The sequence below is a fragment of the Macrotis lagotis genome, chromosome X (genome assembly GCF_037893015.1).
Source record: "Macrotis lagotis isolate mMagLag1 chromosome X, bilby.v1.9.chrom.fasta, whole genome shotgun sequence".
NCBI lineage: Eukaryota > Metazoa > Chordata > Mammalia > Peramelemorphia > Peramelidae > Macrotis > Macrotis lagotis.
In genome coordinates, this window is record NC_133666.1 from 295,144,438 (window position 1) to 295,169,886 (window position 25,449).

Below are 25,449 nucleotides of genomic sequence, written 5' to 3' on the forward strand. Positions count from 1 at the left end.
TTTTATTTTTCTTGAGGTTTCTTTATATGGGGGTAGGGGGCATTATTACAACAAGACTATTGTTGGATTTGTGAAAATAAAATACATTTAAAAAATACTTATGTATTCTTTACTTATCTGTATTACATAGTTGTATATTCTACACATGGTAGGAAATTAATAATTAATTTTACTGAATTGAGTGTCAAAGGAATCTTAGTGAGAGTACTCTATGAGTCATATGAATTCAGAAGAGAAAGACCATGCTGAGTTTGGGCAATTCCAAAAGACTTAGAGGTCAAAAAGTCCTTGAAGGAAGCAAAATATCTTTAGATCAGTGATGAAGATGTAATATAATTTAGAGTCAAGAAACTCTAGCCTCTGATACTTCACTGTTCATGGGACTCAGACAAATCACTTCACCTCTATGTTAGTTTTCTCATCTGTAAAATGGGAATAACAATAACACCCATCTCCCAGGGCTATATTGAGGATAAAAATAAGATAAAATTGGTAAGTGCCTGGCAAATTTTAAAGCACTATATAAATTAATTTTTAAAAAATTATTATTAAGCTACTCACTGTTTTCCAAACATACCAAAATACACAAAGCTAGCAAAATCAAAGACTGATGTTAAGAAATACATGGGAGATAATGTTGGAAAAGTAGAATACTGGGGCCATATTAAGGAGATACCCTTAAGGGTGATGTAACTTATAATATATCCTGTTGGCAATGGAGGCCTTTAGGAACATTTTTGAATGAGAGACAGTCATGCCCAAATAGACCCATGAACAAGGTAATGAAGACCTGATTATGATAGTAGAGGTATCAATGAAAAGAAAGGTCTGGATACAATGGATTTTACATAGGGAAAATCAACAGGTGGTGAGAAATCTAAGATACTAATCTTAAGGATAAGGATTAGGATCACTTCAAAGTTTTCAGGCACCAAGACTGGCAAAAAGGTGACCCATTGATACAAGAGGGAAAATACAGAAAGGTATTAGTGGGAGATGACAAGCATGGTTTTAGCCATAATCTTTGAACTGACAGTAATTTTCAAGTGGAATTATTCAGAAGCCTGCTGAGAGAAGGAATAAGAGAGAGAGAAAGGGAAAAGAGTTAGAGGAACAAGGTGAGGTAGAAAAGAGAAAGGAGGAGGGGGGAGAAGGAAGATTAGGAGAGTAAGAATTAAGGGTTATAACTACATTTAGGAGATGGAAAGAAAAGGTTGAATTGTGGAAGAAACTGAGGGAATATCCAGAGAGTTATGAGAATGCCATAAAGAGGAAAAAGCAATTTTTATGAATATGATAGTCAATGGTGTTGAAAGCATCAAGGACAAAGGAAATAAGGATTAAGGAAAAGCCATTGCATATAATATTAGGAGGTCATTGGTGACTGAGAGAAAAGCAGTTTTAGTAAGGTAGGAGCCAGATCTTTAAGGAAAGGACTGAGTAGATGGCCACAGGGTCATGGTATCATAGATTTACAGCTGGAAACAGCATTAAGAGATTCTATATTCCAAACCCTGCATTCTGTGGATATGGCAGAAGCACCTAGTGAAATGACAGGATTAAGCCACAGGATCAAAGAGGGATTTCCCCAAGAAGAGACTGGAGTCTATTTGTAGCTTAAAAAGGAAGAAGTCAGAAAACTAACAAGTAACACTTGTTTTAAAAACACTTTCTGACAAACTCTTTTACAATCCTAGAAAATCCTAGGAAAAAATAATATTAGAAAAAAATATGCTTGTCATTGGTAAATTAGGAAATAAAGTAGCTGAATTTGAAAAGGCTGAATGTAATAAAGTATCAAACACAGTTGATATTTCACAGTTAGGAGAGATGTATGAAGAAGGAAAGAACAATCCTTAGTAACTACCCATAATAGATGATGCTCTGAAATAAAATATAGCTAACACTTTTTGTATTCTTTAGTTATTTCAGGCATGTCTTTATGACCCCATTTGGGGTTTTCTTGGCAAAGATATTGAAGTGGTTTGCCATTTCCTTCTCCAGGTCATTTTACAGATGAGGAAACTGATGCAAACAGACAAGTGACTTGCCATATAAGGAATAAGTGTCTGAGGCCAGATTTGAACCCTGGAAAATGAGTTTTCCTTGCTCCAAGTCCAACTCTCCATGGATTATGCCATCTAGCTGCCCACAAAACCAACAGCAGGCCATCATTAGTCAATCTATTATTATTATCAAATGCCTACTATAAACCAGACACTTCTCCCTACCAGTTAATAGAAAACACACCAGCAACTATATACAGGATAAACTGAGTAAACAGAAAGAACTAGAATTAAGGGGAATCATGAAAGATTTTATTAGAAGGTAGGATTTTAACTAGTAGTTGAAGGTAGCTAGCTAAATCAAGAGGCAGAGATGAGGAAGGAAATAATTAATCTAGGAAGACTAAAATCTCAATCTCTTAAAATCATACTTAAATATTCACTCTCTCCTCCCTGTCCTTGTCATAGAATCCTGATATACTCTAAAAGTACTATGTTTTCCTTTCCTGGCCAATGACTTCCATGGTTTTCTCTGAAAAAAATTATTTTTAAAAAATTCCCAAAGTATTAGAAACCCATCTATTCAGAATAAGATCTTGATCCACTTTGGGAAAGATGAGTCATGTTCTCTTATCTATTATGATTCCACAGTTTTAATTATGTCACAAAATCACCTGAATTTATTTATTATCTAGTCATATTTAAAAATTATAATGCAGGGGCAGCTAGAGCACCGGTCCAGGAGTCAATAGGACCCGAGTTCAAATCCAGCTTCAGACACTTAATAATTACCTAGCTGTGTGACCTTGGGCAAGTCATTTAACCCCATTGCCATGCAACCCCTCCTCAAAAAAAATTATAATACAGAGACAAATGGAACATAGGCATGATAACAGATAAAACAGATCATTTAACTTTTTTATTAGTTTTTCTAGGTACTACAAGATAGAAATCTTTTGGGGAGGGGGTCAGGGGGAGAGATTAAGTCTAAAAAGAAAGCAATACAGTAGAATAGGAAGAAGACTAGATTTGGAAAAAGGAGCTAATTAAAATCATATTGTTACTTCCTATCCATGTGACCTTAATTAAGGTTCTTATGTTTTCTGTCCTTCAGTCTACAAAATGAACAAGTGAACTAGATGACTTCTAAGGATCCTCCTAGCTCTTAATCTATAGTCCTATTGATATGCTGTATTCTAATTTTAGGAAGTTGTTTCTTTTTAAAATGTGTAGGGACATTATTATTATTATCTCTAAAATCAAAATAATTAGGTTTTTACAGAAAGCAACTCCATTGTAGAACAAGGATAAGATGCTTTATGGCTTTATTTAGCAATGCATTAAGGGTCCCTGATCAAGCCAAGACAATTCCAAAGGACTCATGATGAAAAAATGATAACTGCCTCCAGAGAAGAGTTGATGGAGTTTGAATGCAGATCAAAGCATACTAATTTTTATTTTTTCTATTTTTTTGCCTTTGTCTTCTTTCAAAACATGACTAATAAGGAAATATATTTTGCATGACTGCACATGTATAACCTATTTGAAATTTCTTGCTGTCTCAGAGAGGGAAAGGGAAGGGAAGGAGAGGGAAAATTTGAAACTCAAAATTCTAAACTGAATGTTAAAAGTTGTTTTTTATATGCAATTGGGAAAGAAATAAAGTATTTATAAAAAAAGAACCCCGATAAAAAAAATTGATAGAACAAACAAAATTAAAATACCACTCAATTTTCATTGTTTTCGTATTTTAAATAACTTACCATCTAGGAGCTTCCCGTGAAACACTGCCAGACCTGCTACCCGACCAATGAAAGTGAAATAGGACAGATGATCTTCATTACAAAGGCCTGAATTGGGATTGATTTGAAGTGTGTAGTTATCCCTTTAGGGAAAGGAAAAAAAAGTTATGTCACAACTTTTAAATAAAAAAGGCTAGAAAGGAAAAATTAACAGATACTTTCCTTTTTCCTTTTCTGTTTAATTTAGCCTGCCTGTAATTTAATAGAAAGTGTATCTATTTGCTAAGTCCTTACTTCTGAAACATGACCATATGCCCCTTGTCTCAACAAGAGGAGGAGGATTTTAGATTGATGATACACAGCTTACACACCTGAATGAAGTCAAGATTTTCTAATCATCACAAGAAGAGAAGTTATCTCAAGACTAAGAAAGAAGCCTTTGAAATAACTGATAGCCTTAATTCAGCTAAATCTCCATTCTATTTCAGGAATGCACCTGGTAACTTTCTGGGAGAGAACATAAATTGTTCTTCCTGACATCTCAATGTTTGTCCATAAAGTACTTGTATGAAAAAATACAACGAAATATTGTCTCTTAGAAGGAGATATCATTCTAGACTTTGTTTTTGCAGTTCATGTGCCTAGGTCTATCCTGGCTCCAAGAGATGTTCCATAAAGGCTTATTGCTCAACCAGCTGTATCATTCATTTAGCACAGTGAAGCTACCTGGTCCCACCACTTCATTTTAAACATATTGAATGGTCTCTAATTCAATTGGGGATGCTTATAGAGGCAGAGCTACCCTGGCAAACTCCTAAGTCACTGGAAAGGAAGACTCAAGAATCTTTGTGCCTAAATAAAGGATAGGAGTAGATAACAGGGAGAAGAGAGTTAAGTTCCTAGGGCAAAAATGATTCTAAAAAGGATCTCAAAGCAATATTAATCTTTTCATAAGCTAAGTTGACTGGCACACACTTAAGCTTGATTTCTGAAGTGACCATTTGAATTGCTTAGAATGACAAGGAAGAATTCTTGAATTCTTAATATGATGGAATTATTTTTCTTCCTTCCACTTGTATACTGAAGCATGGGTCCCTAAAGTTCTCCTAATTTGATTTTAGTGACTATTATTGCTCATAAAAATGCTTTATTCTTTTTAGAAGGATGACACTGACAAATTCTCTTGAATTAACTTTAGCAATGATAACTGCTTTTCTCTATGCAATACCATAATTACCAGAAACTTTTTTTCAATTTCAATCATAGGAGTACAACAGACAAAAAAAAAGGAATCAGTCACTTTTCAGATTTCATTGAACACATTAAAACACCAAGTAGATTAAGAATAATTTCTAGACTCATGCTCCAGGGGCCTATATCAGCAGAATTAATTCATTTGAAATTGGTGAGCCAATTACTTTCTGCATTAGATAAAATTCCGGATATATTCTATATACTTACGTGGCAGAATATTCAAAGAGACCATAATAAGGATTGAACATCTCCTTGGACAACAAGAAGAACCACTCTCTGGCCACACCTCCATAGTCAAGGCCTTTTTCGGATTCAAATTCGATCCACAGCCTGGCTTTGAGAACATCAGGTCTCTTCACAGACATGATCCTCCTATAGGATTCTTCAAATATATTATTTCTGTGAAGCTTCATTTCAAATCTATTTGGAATATCAGCCTATATAAAAGAATAAATAAAACACCTATCATTAGAAAAATAACAACAGCAAGGAGATGATGAAAGAGTCTGATTCAACAGAAAGTGGTTTCCATTCCAATTCTCTCATCTTCAGAATTTTCCTCTACATACAAGGTAAGCTTCTCTATGTTAAGATATGAAATATTTAGCATTTGTTAACAATTTGTTCAGACAGAATCACAAACATATGCTGCCTATTTAGAAAGTATGAATGAAAGAAAAAATTATCCCACTTTTTTAAAATCTTTATTAGGCATTTTCTACCATCTGGTATCTCAAGGAAAGTCAACTACAGTTATCTATAACAAGAAGAGGAGAGTCTTAGTTCATTTGGGGAATAGCAGAAAAAAATTTATAGTATATAAGTATAATGGAATACTTGATATTATTGTTAATAAATGATGAAAGGGACATGGATAGGAAGTCTAGAATGAACTGATGCCAACAGAGTGAAGTGAGTAGAACCAGGTGAATAACAAACAAAAGCATCATTATAAAAGACTATCTTTGAAAGACTTAGGATTTCTAATCAGCACACTGACCAACCATGAATCTGCTACCCATGTTCTGACAGAAAGAAGATAAACTCAGGGTGCAGAATAAGACAAATTTTTTTTTGATATAGCTAATATGGGAATTGGTTTTTTGCTTGATTATAAGTACATCACCAGGGTTGTGTGTGTGTGTGTGTGTGTGTGTGTGTGTGTGTGTGTGTGTGTATGTGTGTGTGTATGTAGAAGAGGTTGACTAAATAGATTTGTTAATTAAAAACAATTAAATCAAAAATATATACATGTCTGTCTAAATTGAAACATTTCTTATACAACAAAAACAATGGTGGAAGTAAGGAAAAATACTTGCTGTGTCTGGATCCCGATTCTATGATTTTAAGTCAATTTTTTCTAGATGGAGGACAGTAACTGAACTTTGGGGAAAAGATGTCTAGTGCTGACAGATAATTTATAATAAACCTAATCAGCATGAAGTAAAGGGGATTGCCTATAAAGGCAGTTGTCCCTTGGGATCATGAAATGCATTTAGACTTGTAAATGAAAAAAGAAATCCCTGACAGCAAGAGCCCAAGGTGGGGAACAACCCTTCTCCTTAGGGTTTATATGGCTTGTCAAGAAAGTCAGCACCAGACAGTGTTCAGCAAGTGAAATAATGACAGAGAATGTAGGTGATGCATACATTTCAGAAGGCAAAATTTTCTTTAAAAACACTGTGTTTTGGAGGATAGCCAAAATATCTTCTTCAGTATCTGTTTATGTTACTGAGGAGAGGCAGAAAAAAAGACATTTAGGATAAATAAAAATTTGCACATTTCTGGTCAAAACCTGCCTAGAATTGAGTACAAGAAATAAAAAAGATACTCTATTTCATAACTGAATTTACAAAGTAGAACAAGGTAGAAGAGATAGAGAATTAAACAAGAAAAAGAAAATTCTAGCACAGTTCAATTTAGGACACATTAATGAAGGGAGCTAAGGATTCTAAAAAACAGATGAGAAGGCAGTGAATTATGGTTATATTGGTGAGAATGCACAGAGGGAAAAGATGGAATGTTGAGGGGAGAATGGTGAGTGATCCAGTTGAGTCAGAATATAGCATTCATGAAGGGAAGTAGAATTTTTAAAAAGCTGAAAAGGTAAGGTGGAAACTAACCATAGAGATCCTGAAATGATGAGTTAGGCAGTCTGTACTTTACCTCAGAGGCTAATGTGCAGCCTTTGATGGCTTTTGAGTAGAATAGTAATAGGTACAGACATGAGACTAAGGAAAATCATTTATATTTGGAGATGATGTAAAGAGAATGAATTAAAGAGGGAAAACTACAAACAGAAAAGGATCCAATAGAGAAGGAGAAAACAAAGATGAGAGAATTTCTGAAAAATCAATATCACAAGTCTAGGACTTATCCTGCTACTATTTTACTAGAAGTTTTACAGTCAGTCCAACTACTGCCATTGAATCCAATGAATGGGTTACATAAAAGCCTTAGGAAAAAACAACAGAAGTTGTTACAGAAGGTTACAACTAAGATGACCATAAACAACATATAGTTCTTCCCTTTGGCCCAAATTTTAACTATTCCAGTGTTTTTTTTCCTTTTTTATTCTTGGTGAAAATACTTACCATTTTTTTTTTTTTTATATTTCACAATAGGTGCACTGGGCTTATCAAAATCACTAATTTTTTTCAATCTGTTCAAATAGTCAGTCCACAAGCATTTAAGTAGCTACTATGTACTAATCATTGTAAGCAGTGGGGATACAAAGGCAAAATCATGGTCTTTGACCTCAGGGAGGTCACAAATAAATGGAAATAAAATTTCGATTAAATTCACACTCATATCCTTGTTTATCATTTGCCATGAAAAGAAAATACGGAAGTTGAAGAACCAAATAGATCAAAGTATAGATTTTTAAATGTGGTAACTGGTATAGTTGGATAATAATTAAAAAAACCATAATCAAACTGTTCTTATTAAATACAATTGTGGTAACTTCCAAAGGACAAATGACAAATATAGTGTTATACAAAAAGACAAGATTACTCACTGGTTTCTTTAACTTCTTCCTAAAGTAGTCGTATTTCTGCTTAAACTCTCTGGAATAAGGAACAGCCTGAAAAAGAGATATTTATAAATAGAGATCATGAAAATAATATACTTAAAATTTTTTTACATTTATTGAGTCAGCATTGAGCATACTTTATGAATCATAAACTTTAAAGTTCTCTCTATATTTGTATATAGCTCCCTATAGTCTATTTATTTAAATAGATTAAAAAAATCTATTTGTGTGTATATAATTTCTATGGGAAATTTTATAGCTCTGTGTGTGTGTGTGTGTGTGTGTGAGAGAGAGAGAGAGAGAGAGAGAGAGAGAGAGAGAGAGAGTAGATAGGACATACAGAAGAGAAGAGGAGAGGGAGGGGAGAGAAAGGGAAGGAGGGGAGAGGGGAGGGGAGGGAGGAGGAGGAGGAGGAGGAGGAAGAGGAGATAGAGACAGAGACAGAGACAGAGACAGAAGCATTAAGTTCCTGTAAAGAATGCAAAGGCTAAAGATAATCACCTAAAGATAAAACAGTTGAATAAGACCAAGTTCCTGACCTCCAGGACCTTTTAGTCTTAGCTGGGACATGCATTAATAATATGATATAAACCTAATAGATCTATTAATTAAGTGCAAAACAAATTGCTATTGAAAGGTGAAAGGAAACATAGCTAATGTAATATATTTTGTGAGATTGAACATGTATAATTTATATGAAATTGATTGCCATTTCAGGGAAGGGGCAGAAGAGGGAGGTAGGAAAAGAATTTGAAACTCAAATTTTCTAAAAAATGAACATTAAAATGAACGTTTACATTTCATTACAAAAATTATTTAAAAAAATAGATTTTATCTCACAATCTGCCTCAGGTCTCTCACACATATTCTAGCTGATGATATGCTTGGAAAAAATCATTAGTAAACCTGGTAGGTGTTGACTAGATGTGGGTGGAAACTAGAAGGTTGAGATATTTCTGTTCTTTCTTCTTGTGGGGAATGATGCATGGGAAGTTCAAAAATCATTATCCTCCTCCACTAGTTATTACTTTTTCCCCTCTTGGGTAGTTTTTCAAATGGAACAACAAGAACTTGTTTCCACCTTCTCCTAGAAGGAAATTAGTCCTACAGAAGTGCTAGATAGTTAGCACCTCTGGAGCAAAATGTAATAACCACATTATCTTTCTTGCACTTTCTAGCTTAATGGGCTTAAACCATTCGTTCTCTTTCCATATAAGTTTTTAAAAATATCACCTGAGGGGCAGCTAGGTGGCAGAGTAGATAGAACACTAGTCCTGGAGTCAGGAGGACTTGAGTTCAAATCCAGCATCAGATACTTAATAATGACCTAGCTGTGTGACCTTGGGCAAGTCACTTAACCGCAATGCCTTGCCAAAAAAAATGAAAATAAATACCCTAAGGAAAGAAAAATATACTTATGATTATAATCTATTTTACTCTGACCATTAGGTATGGCAAGTGACAATCTTGTTCTTGTCCATCAAAAATCAAGCCACAAAGTGACCCAGTGATTTAGAATATGATGGCCTATGTTCAAGTCTTGGCTTTGCCACTTTTGAGCTTTGAGAGATAACAGGCAAATCACTTTTTTGAGGCTTGATGAACAAATTTTTATGCTCTGTCTATCTTGGTTCATAGTAAAGCTAAAATTATACAGCCCATATGAGAACAATTGGGACAAAGATTTGCTATGTGAATTTTAAGTTATTATTATATATAATGGTTAAATCCTACTAAAGAAATCACTCCCTCAATAATAAACTCCTTTCCCCCCCCTTTGCTTGAATAAAGTATAAATACTTAAATTACTTAATGTTATTGTATATTGAATATCCTAAGTAAATCTGTCTTTAGAGTCTGTCTTATGTCTAAAGTCTTAGAGAAAAGGGATCATATCTAGTTAAACTTTGATGAAAATCAGAGTGGTCAAGTAGAAAGAATGTGGAGGTAAGACATGTGAGTCATAGCCATTATCAATGCACTAATTTTTGGTGGGCCTTTGGGAATTTTATCTCTCTACCTATGTCAGAAGATTTTAATGGCCTAGAGAAATGTTAAAGTCCTATGAAAAAGAAGTTCAACTGTCCTTCACTCCATCAAAGCAGATCATGATAAACATTATCTATTACATCATAAGTACAAAATTAATCATCTTGTCTCAAGTTTTAATTTTATACTAATTCTATAATAACTGATGATATATGTATGAAATTCATATAGATCCTTAAGATTGCAAAAAACTTGAGAAAAAGTAGTAACTGCCACACATATGTAAAATATTACTCTTACACTTCTGTGGAGAAGTCCTTCAAAAACAGTGCTTCATACTTTTGGAGAAAAGTTTGGTAAATAGAAAGAGGAATGTCAAAGATCCTGTAATTCTAGTCATATTAAATTGAGCCATCATAAACAAAAAATGCATACTTAGGAAGAAACAAAGGAATGACCCTGGGAAAAAAATCCATCCTGAAAAATACTCACTGGACCAGTAATAGCAGGATTCTGCAATCTTGGATCTTCCCATTGAGTAATTTTACTATCTGAAAATTAAACCAATAAATGAGAGCATTAGTTAGAACCTATCCCAGTCTATAAAGTATGCTTCCAGAAAGAAGTTTCACTAGGTTTCTTTAACTATTTGCTTCTCTCTATTCATGTTCCCTTCCTCAGGTCTCAGAAGTGTAGGGAATAGTTGTATAATGCATCCATCCACCCCTGCCCACCAACACACAGTTTAGTTGAAAACACTCGATCAAAAATGCAAAACTAAGTAAGGTAAACCATCTAAATCACACTGTTTGGGGTAAGCATTGGTCAATACTTCAATTATAAACCCCTGTTCTCTTAGGGATTTATAACTTGATTGTGATTTTTCATTAAATAGCAAAAAGGCATTAATTCCTTTTCCCTCTTGCAAAGGTTAAGACACACACACACACACACACACACACACACACACACACAAAGACAGCATTCACCCATTTGCAAACCCTTTTCTTTTGCTTACATAGTAAAAAAAAACCCCACTATTTCTAATTAAAAGACTTATACCTAATAATTGAGTAATCCATAGTATGAATTACACACATATACATATATAAAATCAAAGCAGATCAGACAGCTCTAAAATAAGAATTAAATTAATACTTCACAAAAGTTTTCCCCATTGACCAACCTGGCAAAGTTTTTAATTCCCCCCCACCAAAAAAAAATCTCAATAGGTTCATTTTATTTCTATTATATTATAAATTAGGATTGGGGAATCTTTTTTTCTGCTAAGGGCTATTGGATATTTATAATATCATTGGAGGGTCATACAAAATTATGATCTTAAAAATTATTCTGCTATATTTGTTCAAACATTTAATGAATTTACTCAAAAAAGCTTCTAGATTTTTTGAATTTCAAGTCCTGACTGTGCCTTGGCAGCACCAGAACAAATGATTTTGCCAGCCTTATATGGCTTGTGGGTTCTACCCCCCAGTAGAAATGATAATACAGTGGCAATGCAGATTGGTAGTTGTGTGGAAGCAAAAGGGTCTGAGGTGAATATCTTTATAGAGAAGGGGGGAAAAAAACTACATTAAAATGTTCTTGAGGTTCCAGGAAATCTAAGCAAGTCAAAAAGGTTGGTAAAAATTCTGGCAAAAGGCAGTTTAAAAATTGCTGGACTTGGAGTCAGGAAGGCAGATTATTAAAATCTAGTCTCTGACACTTAAAGCTATGTGTTCCTGGACCACCACTAAAAGTCTACATACGTCAGGAAGACTTAAATACAAAATCATAGTATGTGTTGTGAAGTTTTAAATATTTTTTATATTTGTATTTTGCATTTAAAACCATACTAGTAGGCTTTTATTTACACATTCCAAAGCATTCATTTTATGCCAGTCCATAGTACAATTTAGAATTGATATATACTTAGCTTCTTGAGCTATCAAAGAATATTTTCTTGAATGACCTTTTTCTCAATACATACCCTTTCTGACTTCTCCACAGCAGAGACAATGTTAATAATTTAAATTCTATGTACTTTATTTTTTCATCTTCAGAATTTAGCAATAATACCAAGGATATAATAAAATTTAATAAAAGTTTGTGGATTGACTCTCATCCTATGTATTCTCTCTTCTCTGGGTTTTCATAACACTCTTCACTATTAGTACACCTGACTGACCCTTCCTTCTCAGTCCTCTTTACTGGCTAATCCTCAATATCATGACCCTTGAATGGGGGTATAACTTCAAACTTTGTTCTGGTCATTTTTCCCTCTCCTTGGTTTTCTTCTTCAGATGTAATCATCATTTCTATGCTCCAGTTCAGCATCCCACCAACTGACTATGTTGCATAAGTTATCTCAAACTTAACAGAACCCATGATATCTACCCTTGCTTGCCTTGTACAAACCACCCACATTCTCAACCTTAGTGTTATCCTCTAATCTTGACTCTTACCCCATGTAGCTAATCAGTTGCCACATTGCTGTTCCTACCTCCACAACACTGCCTTTCTTCTTGCTCATGGCCATCACCTTGATTCATGGGCACTTCTCTCATCCAAACTATTCCAATAACTTTTTGTTTAGTTTTGTTTTGTTTTTTGCAAGGCAAATGGGGTTGAATGGCTTGCCCAAGGCCACACAGTTAGGTAATTATTAATGTTTGAGGCCGGATTTGAACTCAAGTCCTGACTCCAGGGCCTGTGCTCTATCTACTGCGCCACCTAGCATCCCCTCTAATAACCTTCTAATTACCCTCTCTGCTTTCAAACTCTCTTCTCACTAAATACATAGCTACCACAATGATCTTCCTTTTTCTTTTTGTATTTAGGGCAATGGGGTTGAATGATTTGCCCAAGGTCATACAGCTAGGCAATTATTAAGTGTCTGAGGTCAAATTTGAACTCAAGTCCTCCTGTCTCTAGGACCAGTGCTCTAGCCACTACACCACCTAGTTGCCTCAATGATCTTTCTAAATAGTAGAACTAACCATGTTTCTGCCCCTTACTCAATAAATCCCATTGGTTTCCTATCATCCTTGGGATCAATTACAATCTGTTTGAAATTTAGAGCTCTTCATAACTTAACCTCAACTTACCTTTTCTGTCTTTCACATTAAAATCTAGTCAGAATATACTATCTTGCAATTTCTCATATGCAATCCACATGTCTTTGTACTGATTGTTCATGACAGGAAAACACGCATATCCTTTCTGTATCTAAATCTCAGAATCCCTAGTTTCTATCGCAAGCTTAAATGCCAGCTTCTCATCATCTCCTAGTGTATTCCTTCTAAAAATTGGTCTTGTATCTCTTTTCATATACATATATAACATATAATATATATATATATATAATATATATATTTACAACTATAGATGTATCTGTGTGTCTGTATCTGTGGCAGAATGTAAATTTCTTTATGAGAGGAATTATTTCACTTTCAACTCTTTATTCACAGTGATGGGTATATAATTGGTGATTAATAAATGTTCATTGTTTGATAGATATGTAGGTTGGATTGGGGAAAAAGCTGATTTGATTGATTTTATTTCCTGGGTATCCTGAAGGCAGACTGAAAGTAGTATTTGGTGAATAAGGATTTCAATGAATCTTATGTATTTTTACAAAAACAAATTGTTTTTTAATTAATAGATATTTTGACAGTTAACAAAAAACTTGTTAAAATCTTTGATTATTCTGAATTATTTTTGATTTGTCTTCCTAAAGGCAATGACATTTCTGCAATGCTTTGGTATTCCCTCAAGGCAATCTTTGATTCCTGTTTTAATGGAATGAGAGACCTTGACAAAACAATAGCAGCCAATATAATAAGAAATAAGACAGAACAAATAGAATATCTATGAAAAGAAAGTATTACCCTGCATGATTAATTGGCTTGGCCCAAATAGAATGATACTTCTGATCAAGAAAATTTTTTTAAAAAATTTTAGACTTTATGGACAAGTTTTTATGAGGCTATAATAACGTTCATTTTTAAAAAATAAATTAATTAAATTTTAATTAAATTAAATTTATTATTAATTTGTTAATTAAATAAAATTTAATTTAATTAAAGTAATGTATTTCACTTTTGCCTGAATTTTTGAACTAATCCTCCATTTTCAGTATTAATCTAGAACTTTTGCTTCTCAACTTGTTTCTGGTACTTGGATGTTAGAATTGCTCATTAATTCTGTCAGTGAAAGAAACAAAAAAGGAAAGGGATATGATGTGGGCCTATTTTCCTATATGTCAACTAGACTTGTAAAAGATTTGGCAAAGGGTTCTAAAAAAGAATTCACTAATTTTCTTTTGTTATAATACAGAGGAAAGATTACTGGAGTTAGCGTCAGAAAGACCTGAGTATCAATCCTGTGGAATCTGAATCCTGACTCTGCCACTATTTCAGTTATCTTTCTGCCCTCAATTATGTGAATTATTATTTGTAGGTAAATACTCAATTGCCACATGAAAGTCATGTTTGAGAAGATGTCACAAGTAATAGAATAATTATGAGCTAATTTTTCCTTTAGAAATGTGTATACAATGGGCAGTGTTGATTGTGCTTTTCATTCCAAATTTTCTCAGGAAAACTAGAAGATAAATAGACATTAAATAGGAATGAATTAGTACACAAATGCCTGCTTCCTAATCAGTATCAAAATATATCTAGTGCTTGCTTAGGAGAGGGTGGCTGTACACAGAGTAAAGTGCTTAGTCTTTGATCCCTGCCCTCCAGGAACTTCTCATCATTGTGAAAACATTCTGAAGAATGGAGGGTAAAGGTAAATATACACAAAAAGGGACAAAACACTGATAAACACGGGAGAGCTGTACAATTCTTAAAAACAAAAAAACACTATTCCTCTATCAAGGAATGAAAATCTACCTTTATACTCGCTACTTAAAAAAGGCAAGAGGTTTTTAAATATTATCTCCTCTAATTTATTTGCATGGTTTATTCATTTTTCAGAATTTATTTTTATGGGTAATAGATTTCAGTGTGACCACCAATTGAACATAAATTGCATTAGTAGCAGAAGCCAAATGAATGATCATCAGTAAGACTATAAGTTGCAGGACTTTATTGGTAGACGGACTTTCTTTACTGAGAATTCTTTCCCAGTTTGATTTTTTTTGTTCATCCCCTATCAACCTGATCTGTAACTTGTCACTAGACCCAAATGGCTTCAGGAGTGAGGCTAAGGACCTTGCACAGTCAATTCATTTGCAAGTCAAAACACCACCTTCCTGAAGTCATTGGTCCTCTTCAAGAACAAAGGACAAACAACAAAGGAATACAATGCCACAAAATCTTTGGGGGTTGATTAAAGCAATATTTCAGTTATCAGAGGAACAGAAAGCCTTGGTAATGTTTCTAGGACTAGCTAATTACTTGAAATTCAAAGCAGAAAAATGTTGTTATTACCAGAACATTATTCCCAAAGAAAAAGACCAAGAAATGAATTGATTAAATAATCTTAAAATGACTTCTGATAATTGAATATAAGAAGGAAAAAAGGAGTGATTTCTGCAATGTGTCTTCTAGAAAGAAGAAGAAAATGATTTCCAACTTTTATAAACTTGGCTAATGGTGATGAAACTGATTAAAAGAAAATGGGTCTATGCTGGAGTATTGAGGTGATAGAAATACTTTCTTGGTAGTGGATAAAAAATGTGGAATTCCTTTAGCAAAAGAGCGCCATTCTGGTGCCACTTGAATTTTGATTTGTGTTATCATATCAATATATGGAGACAGAAATTTGGTTGGCATTAGGAAGATCTGAGTTCAAACTCTCTTTCGACATGTGACCCAGGTCAGTTTTAGTTCCCGCTCCTGTTAAGAGGATCATAATTGCATATATCACTCAGGATTGCTGTGAGGATATAATAAATCTACACATGTAAAGCAAATTACAAATCTTAAAAAGTCAAATAGACCTAATATGTTGTATATCATTATTGTTAAGTTCTTATATTGCATTTTTAAATTTTTCTTTAAAATATTCAGAGTTATTATGAACATTTTAGTGAACGCTGGAATTACAATGCAAATCATCAGACTTTTAAAGGGAAAATTTTATTTTTAGTGAAAACCAGTAATACAACAAATGAAAGCTTTCATTTTTTTATTTATGTATTTCATCAGGAAGCCAACAATTCTAGCAAAGTTGAGCTTATATCAAATTCTGTCAGCCATAAAATTATAAATGAATAGGTTTTCTGAAGGACATGAGGATTTCTGTGAGGGGAATATTTTTATAAATAAAGCATTTATAATTTCATGGTAGCAGTTTCACTGTATAATTCTGTAAAATGAGAAAAATGAACATTACCTACAAAGAAATAAAAAAGAGCTTACTAAGTAACCTTAAAAAACTTCAAGTATCCAATCTGAACCAAAAAGCCAAAAGTTCAAAATAATAATGTAATTAAAGGGTAGTTAAATCAGTTTTTAGAATTTTAGAATTGGTTTAATTAAGATATTAAATAAAGGCACTTTTGGTATATCCATAAATCAATAAATTCCTTGATACTACAAGTGGTGAAATATTATTTCAACTGGGAAAAATAAAAGGGAGCCTCCTATTCACATTTAAAAACACACACACACACTGTATTTGATTTTATCCTAAATACACACACACACACACACACACACACACACACACATTTGATGTCCTTTCTACAGGTAATAGAATGTGTGCTAAAAAAGGAAATTAGAAATGATCTACTTGCCAGAAGACTTTAAATTTAGTATTTAAATCAGTTTCTCTTTTGTCAGATTTTTTCCCTCAGAGACAAAAAAGGAATTTGTAAAGATTATCTCATCAAAAGGATATCCTCCCTAACCCTACCCCCAAAAAAGCCCTGGGCTAAGAGCACTTTTTTATTAGTCTAAGTTTAAATTCAAACACAAAACCACACAAATGACCTAAAATGCCATAACAGGAATCTACATGAAGCATCATTTACACTAGGACTTCAGTAATACAGCTAGATATAGCTTAATAGTGGGTGCAAGAAAAAAACATGCTACAAATAGAAAATAAGGTCAGAAGTGGCAATATGTCAAGACTGTTTAAGGCAGTGATTTCATTTAAACTCAACTATACTTCTTTTTCCTCACTGCTTATATAAAAACTGTTGATGAAATCACTTCTAACTTTATTTTCTATTACTATGGTGTATTTTAATTTATTAAATGCACGTAAGCCATGGGGTCATCAACACCAAGAAAATTCAAATAAATCAGTAACAATAAAATTGTTAATGCTTCACAAGATCCAAGTGGGAACAAAGCTGATGAGCCAATTAATCACAAACTTTTGGTAAATATACGATACCGTAGGAGGGTACTAAGTCTCTGGTATCATTTTCTCCACATATCAACACCTGGCTTCCTAAATGAAGAGTAAGATTATAAAGCTTTTGCCATAATATTTAACTTACCTCCCTTTTGTCTACAAATGAAGCATTTTATCAATAGAGATTACTTACTATGATCTATATAAAATGTTCGACCATCCAAGTGTATCCTTTCTTCCCAACCAGGCTAGTCCAAAAGAAAAGACAAAATAAACATTAGAAGGTAGTCCCTCTACTCTGAACATCCTAAAAAAACAAAACCAAAAAAAGCACATCTCTTGAGCAGCATCCATTTTCAGTTCAAACATATTCATATTCTCTTGGCCCGGAATGAATAAATAATATTTTGGTTAAGAATCAATGACACACAAGGGGAGAGAAAAGGGATAGAAGGAGAAAAATGTGGAACTGAAAATCTTACCAAAACTGAATGATGCAATTATCTTTGCATGTAGTCAGAAAAATAAGTAAATTTTTTAAAAACAGAAAAAACGTAAAAGTTTTAGGAATATGGTAAAAAAAAGAATCAATTTACAAAATGATTCAATTAGATAATGGGCATTTCTAAAAGAAAATATCTGCTCACCAGGCTTAATGTAATGGACATGAAATCATAAAAAAATTGGAAAAATAGGGATCTATGCTTGTCCTTTTTTAAAAATTTACTTTTTCCAATTACATTTTGTAAAGATAGTTTTCATTATTCATTTTGAAAAAATTTTCTCCCTCTCATTCTTCCATCATTCCTCTCTTAAGATTGCTTAGAAAATAATCTGACATTGTTTATACATGTTTCCATATTAGTCATGCTGTGAAAGAAGAATCAGAACAAAAGGGGAAAACCAGGAGAAAGATAAAACAAACAAAAAATTTTTTTAAATGTGAAAATAATCTGTGTGGATCTTGTGCTTGTCCTTTAAAAAAAAACTTCATGATTCTACATCAGAATAGCTTGCTTCTCTTGGGAAGAAAGGAGGGAAAGAGGGAGAAAAATTTGGAGTTCAAAATTTTGGAGTTCAAAATGTTGAAAACTATCTTTACATGTAATTGAAAATATCAATAAAATATTATTTAAAAAGACTGGAAAAGAGAATTAGCAGATTACAGAAAAGTATTTGGGGTTACTGGTCTAATGAACTCCAGTTTAGGCCACTGAACTTTTCTGACCTCACACTGGGTCAATGAGATCAATGAATTTAGTGTTCTAGCTGCCAGAAGAAATTTTTAAATGTTTATTTAGCTCAGGAAGTAAAATAGCAGCATCTATTGCTTATGAGAATATAGTTTTCAGAAACATTTGTCTCTCAGTAAGGGACCCCTTTTTTCAGTTGTGGGGAGATGTAGGGGGGGCATGTTGAAAGTGTCATTTCAAATCTAATTTAGAGTAGTATACAGTGCAACTCCCACTCAGGCTCCCAAAGAGAACAAAATAATAAGCTAAATCTATAAACATGCACCAAAGGTAAAAAACCCTTTAAATATCTGCAAGCTAATTTACATAATTACATTACATAATTACATAATTCAAGAAACCTTAATTACTTCTTATTTATACCCCTCCCCCAACTGCTTAAAATAGATTTGTTCCAAAGATTAAAAGCAAGGCTGTAGATGGAAGGAAGCTGTTTCTAGGGGGACAAAAGAAACTCTCAGCTGCAAGGGAGACTATGTACAATCTGCTTACAAAGATCTATGGAAGCCTACCTTTCACAAGTGGCTGGCTAATTATGGAAAATCTTTTCAGCCACACTTGGGTACATGGGCTATGATTCTAATCATATCACATGACTTCTATAGAAAGATCCCAGCTATACAATAAATTCTCTTAAGAATGAAGACCAAAAAAAAAAAAGCCCTGGAAAGGAGCAGGACAGGGGAAGAGTAGGAGTGCTGCATGTTTTTAAAAGAAGATAAAATGGTCACTTAAGAGTTTATAAAACCAATACTCACGGGAAGAGGACCCAGATCATTAGGATTCAAAGATGCTTTTGATCTTAAATGTACTGGAAATTTCAGTCGTGGATCTTCCTGAAATGAGAATGTGAAAGGAAGTTTCCATTAATGAATAGGTTAAAGAAGTATTTGTGTGTGATCACTGGCTGTCCTATCTGGGGATACAGTCCAAATAATGAAGATATTTTTGTATCAATGCTGCATCATCATCATGCCTGTTTAGAGAATGGGAGAATCTCTCCTCCTCCTTGCCTTTGGGTCTCTCTTCCATAAAATACTCCATCTTCCATCTTACATGACTGGAACATACTTCATTCTCATTTCTGCCCCAGAAAACTTGGTTTTCTTCAAAACTCAGTTCAAGTGCCACAAGAAATTCTTTCCTGATTCCAACTTTCCCATTCCAAGGGTTATGAATTCTCTTTGTATTTTATGTATATATCATAGTATCTGCTACTTAGTAGTCCCTAAGACTGAGCATCACTTTATTGGAGTTATTCACTTACAAAATACAAGGTAGCATAAATACTTCCCAAAGGTCTATTCTGGCCTAGTCTAGGTGAGCAGGCAGAGGAGGATGAACTCATACAATCACAGAATTTTAGAATGGCTGGATCCTAATGTAGACCCCATAACTAAATAGAAATCTCCTTGACAGTAGCTCAAAATCAGATCATCTAGTTTCTTCTTTAAAATCTCCCATCAGGGAAGTTCCTTTGCCATCTAATAGCTTATTGTTCAGTTGTATCCAATTCTTTGTGACCCCCATTTAGAATTTTCTTGACAAGATATCTGAGTGGTTAGCCATATTTTACTCAGCTCTTTTTACAGATGAGAACAGTGAGGCAACATTGATATGATTAGTCCAGGGTTATACAGCTAGGAAGAGTCTGAGGCCACCTAGAGCCTTTAAAGGCTAGCTTTAAATATTTTTAGGAGGGACCTTAGAAATCATCTATTTCACCCTTATTTTTCAGATGAGGAAACTGATGTTTAGAGAGGTTAGGTCACTTGCCCATATGCAGTGAAATACCAGGGATGAGATTTGAATCTCCAAATTCTGACTTTACAGCCAGTGTTCTTTTCACTACACCAAAATAAGTGCTGTCATAAGGAAAAAGTATCAAACTTGTTCTTGGTTCCATGGCACAGAAGTGGGAGGAATAAGTGGAAATTGCAATGAGTAACAAGGCAAGGGAAACTTTCCTAACAATTAAAATTGTCCAAAAGGACATTGTACTGCACTATGAAGTGATCGGTTCTTCCTCAATAAAGATCTATCAGTAGATAACTACTTGCTGGAGATATTATAGAGGGAATTTCCAGAACTGTTTCCTTAATATTGAGGTATTATTTTGAAATATGAAAAGAAATACTAAACATTTTGGGCAAAATGTTCTAGGAGTTTCTTTTCTACTTAAGAATCTGGGATAACAGGAAATTCTCTTACTTGGGGAGGGAGCATTTCTATTGACTTTGTTTCTCTCCCTCCTAAGAAGTCAAGCCATATTGTGAAAAGGGCCAAAGTAGTTCCCCATTGCCTCTAGGAGCAAATATAATTTTATTTTTTTTAACTTTTAAGTCCTTCAAAAATCTTGTCTTAACCTCTTTTTCCAGACTTACTTCCTTTTCAACTCTCTTAAATATATCAAACTGGCATATGCTTTGTGGTACACAAACAACACTACAACCTCCATCTCCATGTCTCTCCACTGGCCATTCTCCATGATTTACCTCTGTCTTATAGAATTAATTCCCTTTCTTCAAAACACAGTTAAAGTACTACCTTCTATGGGAAGGTCTTCCTGATTTCTCCTTCCTCCATTATCTAGTGGCCTCCCTTTCTTTGCTGTGTTTTATTCACTTTATGTTTATTCTGCATATGCATAAAGACAATACCATATACCCTAGTATGCCCATCTATATATTTATCTCTCTCTCTCTCACTCTCACTCTCTCTCTTTACACACACACACACACACACACACACACACACACACACAAACATACACACACACACACAAACACATGTTTCCCTGCTGGAAACTTCTTGTGATTGAAGATTGTTTCATTCATTGTACTAATGTTTCAAACACCTAGGATCTGGCATAAAAGTTAAATGCTTGCTTGCTTTTCATTGAGATTTCTAAGTCACAATGGCTTCAAGATGATTTCAAAATCCTTATGGAAATGTTGTCCAAAACCTCCCTTAGCAACTATTGCAGCTTCTTCTCCCTCCTCAGTAGCCACAGTCACTGAAGACCCTCTCAAAAAGAAAATTCTTAACAACATATTCTTTAGTCTGGTCAAATGGTTCAACATCAGAAAAATAATATGGGGAAGGAGCATTTCTATTGACTTTATTCCCCTCCCTACTAAGAAGTTAGACCAAATTGTGAAATGGAAATGACTATTAAAAAGATACATTGCTATCTTTTGTAAAATACTTTTTTTTATTGCTAGAAATCAAACTTTATTCATTAACAGCACATAAATCTTAGTTTATTCATGTTCTTATTTTTTTTAAATTTCCAGTTAAAATACCCATTACACAAATAAAGTCAGAATTGCCATCTCTCTTGCTGCTATACCTGAGGGACTTTTCTTCTGACCGGTCCCCATCTATAGGAAGAGAACTACTTAATATCCTTAGCACTTAGCACCATGCTTAGCACATTGTTCCTGTGCTTAATAAATACCTTTTATACTTTTATTCATTTTTCCTATTCCAAAATATTACAAAAAGCTGTATTTTTATTTATTTATATTATGTTTTTATTTATTTATATTTATATTATATTATATTTTTATTTATTTATATTCTTAAAAAGAATGTCTAACTTCCAAAAGTTTGGGTTCCTAGACTGTTGGAAGAACTATGTCCTCATTGCTGCATCACTATTTTTAAAAATGGAAAGAAATATGAAACAGCAGACTGATCACATTTTGCAAATTAAATCTTAATTTCTGCTTTTAGAAGATCAAGTAAAAAAAATCTTAAATTTTTCAGAAGAGTCTGAAAAAGAGTCTTTTCAGACTATACAACTAAGGAAAAATCCATAGAGAATGAACAAAGCTTTCAAATCATAGGAGGTAAGGTTGAAACTTTCTTCTTAACAACATTGAAAATTAAGTATATTTCCATTAAAAAATCAATCATATGGAGAAATAAAGTCCTTATGTCTTGAATATGCAAGACAGAAAACAATACAACTAAGGACAATTAATAACATTCATACTGAAAGGATCATTTTATTTTATTTTTTCAGTCCTTTAATCAAGTTGTTACTGCTAAGATAGATATATATTAATTAATTTCAATCAATCATTTTAATATTCCTATTAGTAAGTTATTAAAGGTTTTTTGTTCCAGCATTTTTCAAGTCAAGAGCATAAATCAAGTCTTTCTTTAAATCACATTAATATCACACAATTATCTGGAAGGATGTTAGAAACAAAATACTGGAAAAATAGGTCCTTTGCTGAGAACGAGATTTTAGCAAGATGCTAATTCATAATAAGTAATGTGACCAGTTGTAATGGAAACTGATGTCAAACCATATTAATATTTTCAGGTAAATGGACAACAATAGGTAGAGATTATTATTCTTAATTTTAATAGCATCATTATAAATTATCCGATGTCACGTGGTTGTCTTAAACATCTAAAAATATAGCTCAAGAATCCCACAATCGATTAATTTTGACAGGTAAAGTTTCAAGGTAGGAACTAGCAATACATGATGCTATCTTTGCTAATTTTGAATTGTGATTAGGCATAACTATAATTAGGAGTACAATGGTAAATGTTTAACATGAAACAATAAGTTTAAACTATATAAGATTGTTTCCATTAACTTTTAAAAATCTAGGTAATCAACAAAAAAAACAAACCAAGCTCTGGTTTGTAGAATTTATCAATTTTAAAGGTGTATGTGATTCCACTGAAAGTTTAACAACCAGCTCCCTGAAGACTGTTGCCAGCTGGTATCAGTGCACCTGTGTGGGTGATCCTAAATATTGATAGTATAGAACAAAAAACATTGCATATTGAGTCAGAGTTTTGTTTGAATCCTGACTTAGAGATTTATCATTTTTGTGATCTTAAGCAAGATATGAGTTTCAGTATCTATATTTGTAAAATACTGGACTGATTGTCTAAGGTCCCTAATAGTTTTAAAACCCATGAAATGTTAAGAGTGAATCAGATATATCTGGTTATGTCCAGATTACCTGTCCCATTTAAGATGGAATGTAAATTTAAGGAAAATCCTACTGTAATATCCATAGTCCAATGGTCAGTTATTTTTTTCTCCCATCTACACACACTGTCTCTCTCCCTGGGGAGTTGGGATCCCAGTACCCTATTCTGTTTTTATATTCTTTTGTTTGCTTTATCTAAGACTTGTCTTGCAAGAAAGAAAAACACCTTTAGCTTCTCACCTATAGTGCTCTCACTAAATAGTACAAAACTGCTTTAAATTGCTTCGTTGTGTTTTTGATTTTGAAATTTCCATTGTCCACATATTTGAATAAATTCCAAGATGATTTCTTCGAATTCTCTCTTCTTTAACATTGATGTGTTTTATTTTTACAGTATATTCATTTTTTTGAATGTGTACCTTTCCCCTTGCCAATGAATTTTCCTTTGTAGCAATGATTGCAAATGAAAAGTTTAGAAAAATCTAACCAACATGTTGACATTGTTTGACAGTTTATTGCATAAGATGTGGGTTTTATTAAGTGCCAAAGGGAAATAAATAGAGATTATAACAAGGAGGAAAATGTATGAGTTTTCAAAACTTATATTTCTGATTTCCTTATTCTGTCAATGGCATCCCTGTTCTCCCAGTATTTTTTAGTATTATCTTCCAATCTCATATTTCCTTATTTTTCTTGAAAGAATCCCCATTCTCCCAGTAATGAAAGCTCAAAACTCTAGAGTCATCTTGGACTCTCTTTTATCCTCAGCCTAGATCCTGTTTCATTATAATTTATACATCAAGGTCATATAAACTAATCCACATTTTGAATTTGCAGAGGTGGATTCGAGTCTAAACAAACTGCCAAATCTACTCAGTGAACTCAGTAAAAGGGTTGAATCACATTTCAGATTATTTTAAGTATAGGAACACATTCTTACGGGCAAAATACTTAAGACTTCTGTCCTCAAGTTTTTAAAGATTGTTTTATCCATTAGAGAATTAAAGGCATTTGAGCCTATCAGGATTCCTGGAGTTTGTATAGAGATTAAACACTCTTTAAAGCAATTACTTTTGTAATTGTTAAGTGTGTGTGTGTGTGTGTGTGTGTGTGTGTGTGTGAGAGAGAGAGAGAGAGAGAGAGAGAGAGAGAGAGAGAGAAAATGAATGCATTATCTGAAATGGAAAAAGTTAACAAACAACCCGTTGTCCCTGCCTATTTTTGGAAGAATTGTTTTCTTAGTGAATTAGATGACTAGATGGAAGCAGAATTGGTTCAAAGGTGGGAAAACCAAAAGCCTTTAAAACTTAATAGTCACTTGCTACTACCAAATGGACAGATAAGTTTTGTAGTATATAGAGCACCAGGCCTGGGGGTCAAGAAAACTCAAGTTCAAATTCAGCTTTAGACATTTGTTAGCTATGTGACCCTGAGCAAATCATTTAACCCTGTTTGTTTCAGTTCCTCATCTATAAAATAAACTGGAGAAGGAAATGGCAAACCACTCCAGTATCGTTGCGAAGAAAACTCCAAAAGGGGCTGAAAATGAATAAATAACAATGTCAAGAAAGATTATTTTTTTTTCTCACCTTTGTTCCTGATGCCCTAGAAAAAGGAAGTATAGTACTATCATCCTGCTGGTTTTTGTTCAAGTGTGTATACACACACACACACACACACACACACACACACACACACACACACACACATACTTGCACAATGATTTTTTATTGCTACAGATTAAACAGAAAATTTAAGTCAATTATCTTTCCTCAGGGGTGTGACATGATAGCACAATGTCAGAGTCTCCTAGATACCTATTTTGAGAAGTATTCTTTAGTGAATTTGAATCTTCCTATAAGCCGTTATTTTAAAAACTCCATCAAC

The 25,449-nt window shown here is 33.5% G+C and overlaps 1 protein-coding gene across 10 annotated transcripts in view; it reads right to left on the minus strand.

Moving 5' to 3' along the window:
• Positions 1–25,449, minus strand: part of NEDD4L (NEDD4 like E3 ubiquitin protein ligase) — a 448,524-nt gene that overhangs the window by 34,441 nt on the left and 388,634 nt on the right. For 6 of the 10 annotated variants that reach the window (XM_074207342.1, XM_074207347.1, XM_074207344.1 and 3 more), the window contains 7 exons: positions 19,357–19,434; positions 17,539–17,593; positions 17,385–17,441; positions 10,518–10,576; positions 8,022–8,087; positions 5,210–5,439; positions 3,770–3,891 (listed from right to left, as the gene is read on the minus strand). In XM_074207342.1, coding sequence (XP_074063443.1) covers positions 3,770–3,891; positions 5,210–5,439; positions 8,022–8,087; positions 10,518–10,576; positions 17,385–17,441; positions 17,539–17,593; positions 19,357–19,434 — 667 coding nt within the window. The remainder of the gene's footprint in view (positions 1–3,769; positions 3,892–5,209; positions 5,440–8,021; positions 8,088–10,517; positions 10,577–17,384; positions 17,442–17,538; positions 17,594–19,356; positions 19,435–25,449) is intronic. The other 4 variants (XM_074207343.1, XM_074207345.1, XM_074207341.1 and 1 more) reach the window with 1 other exon arrangement.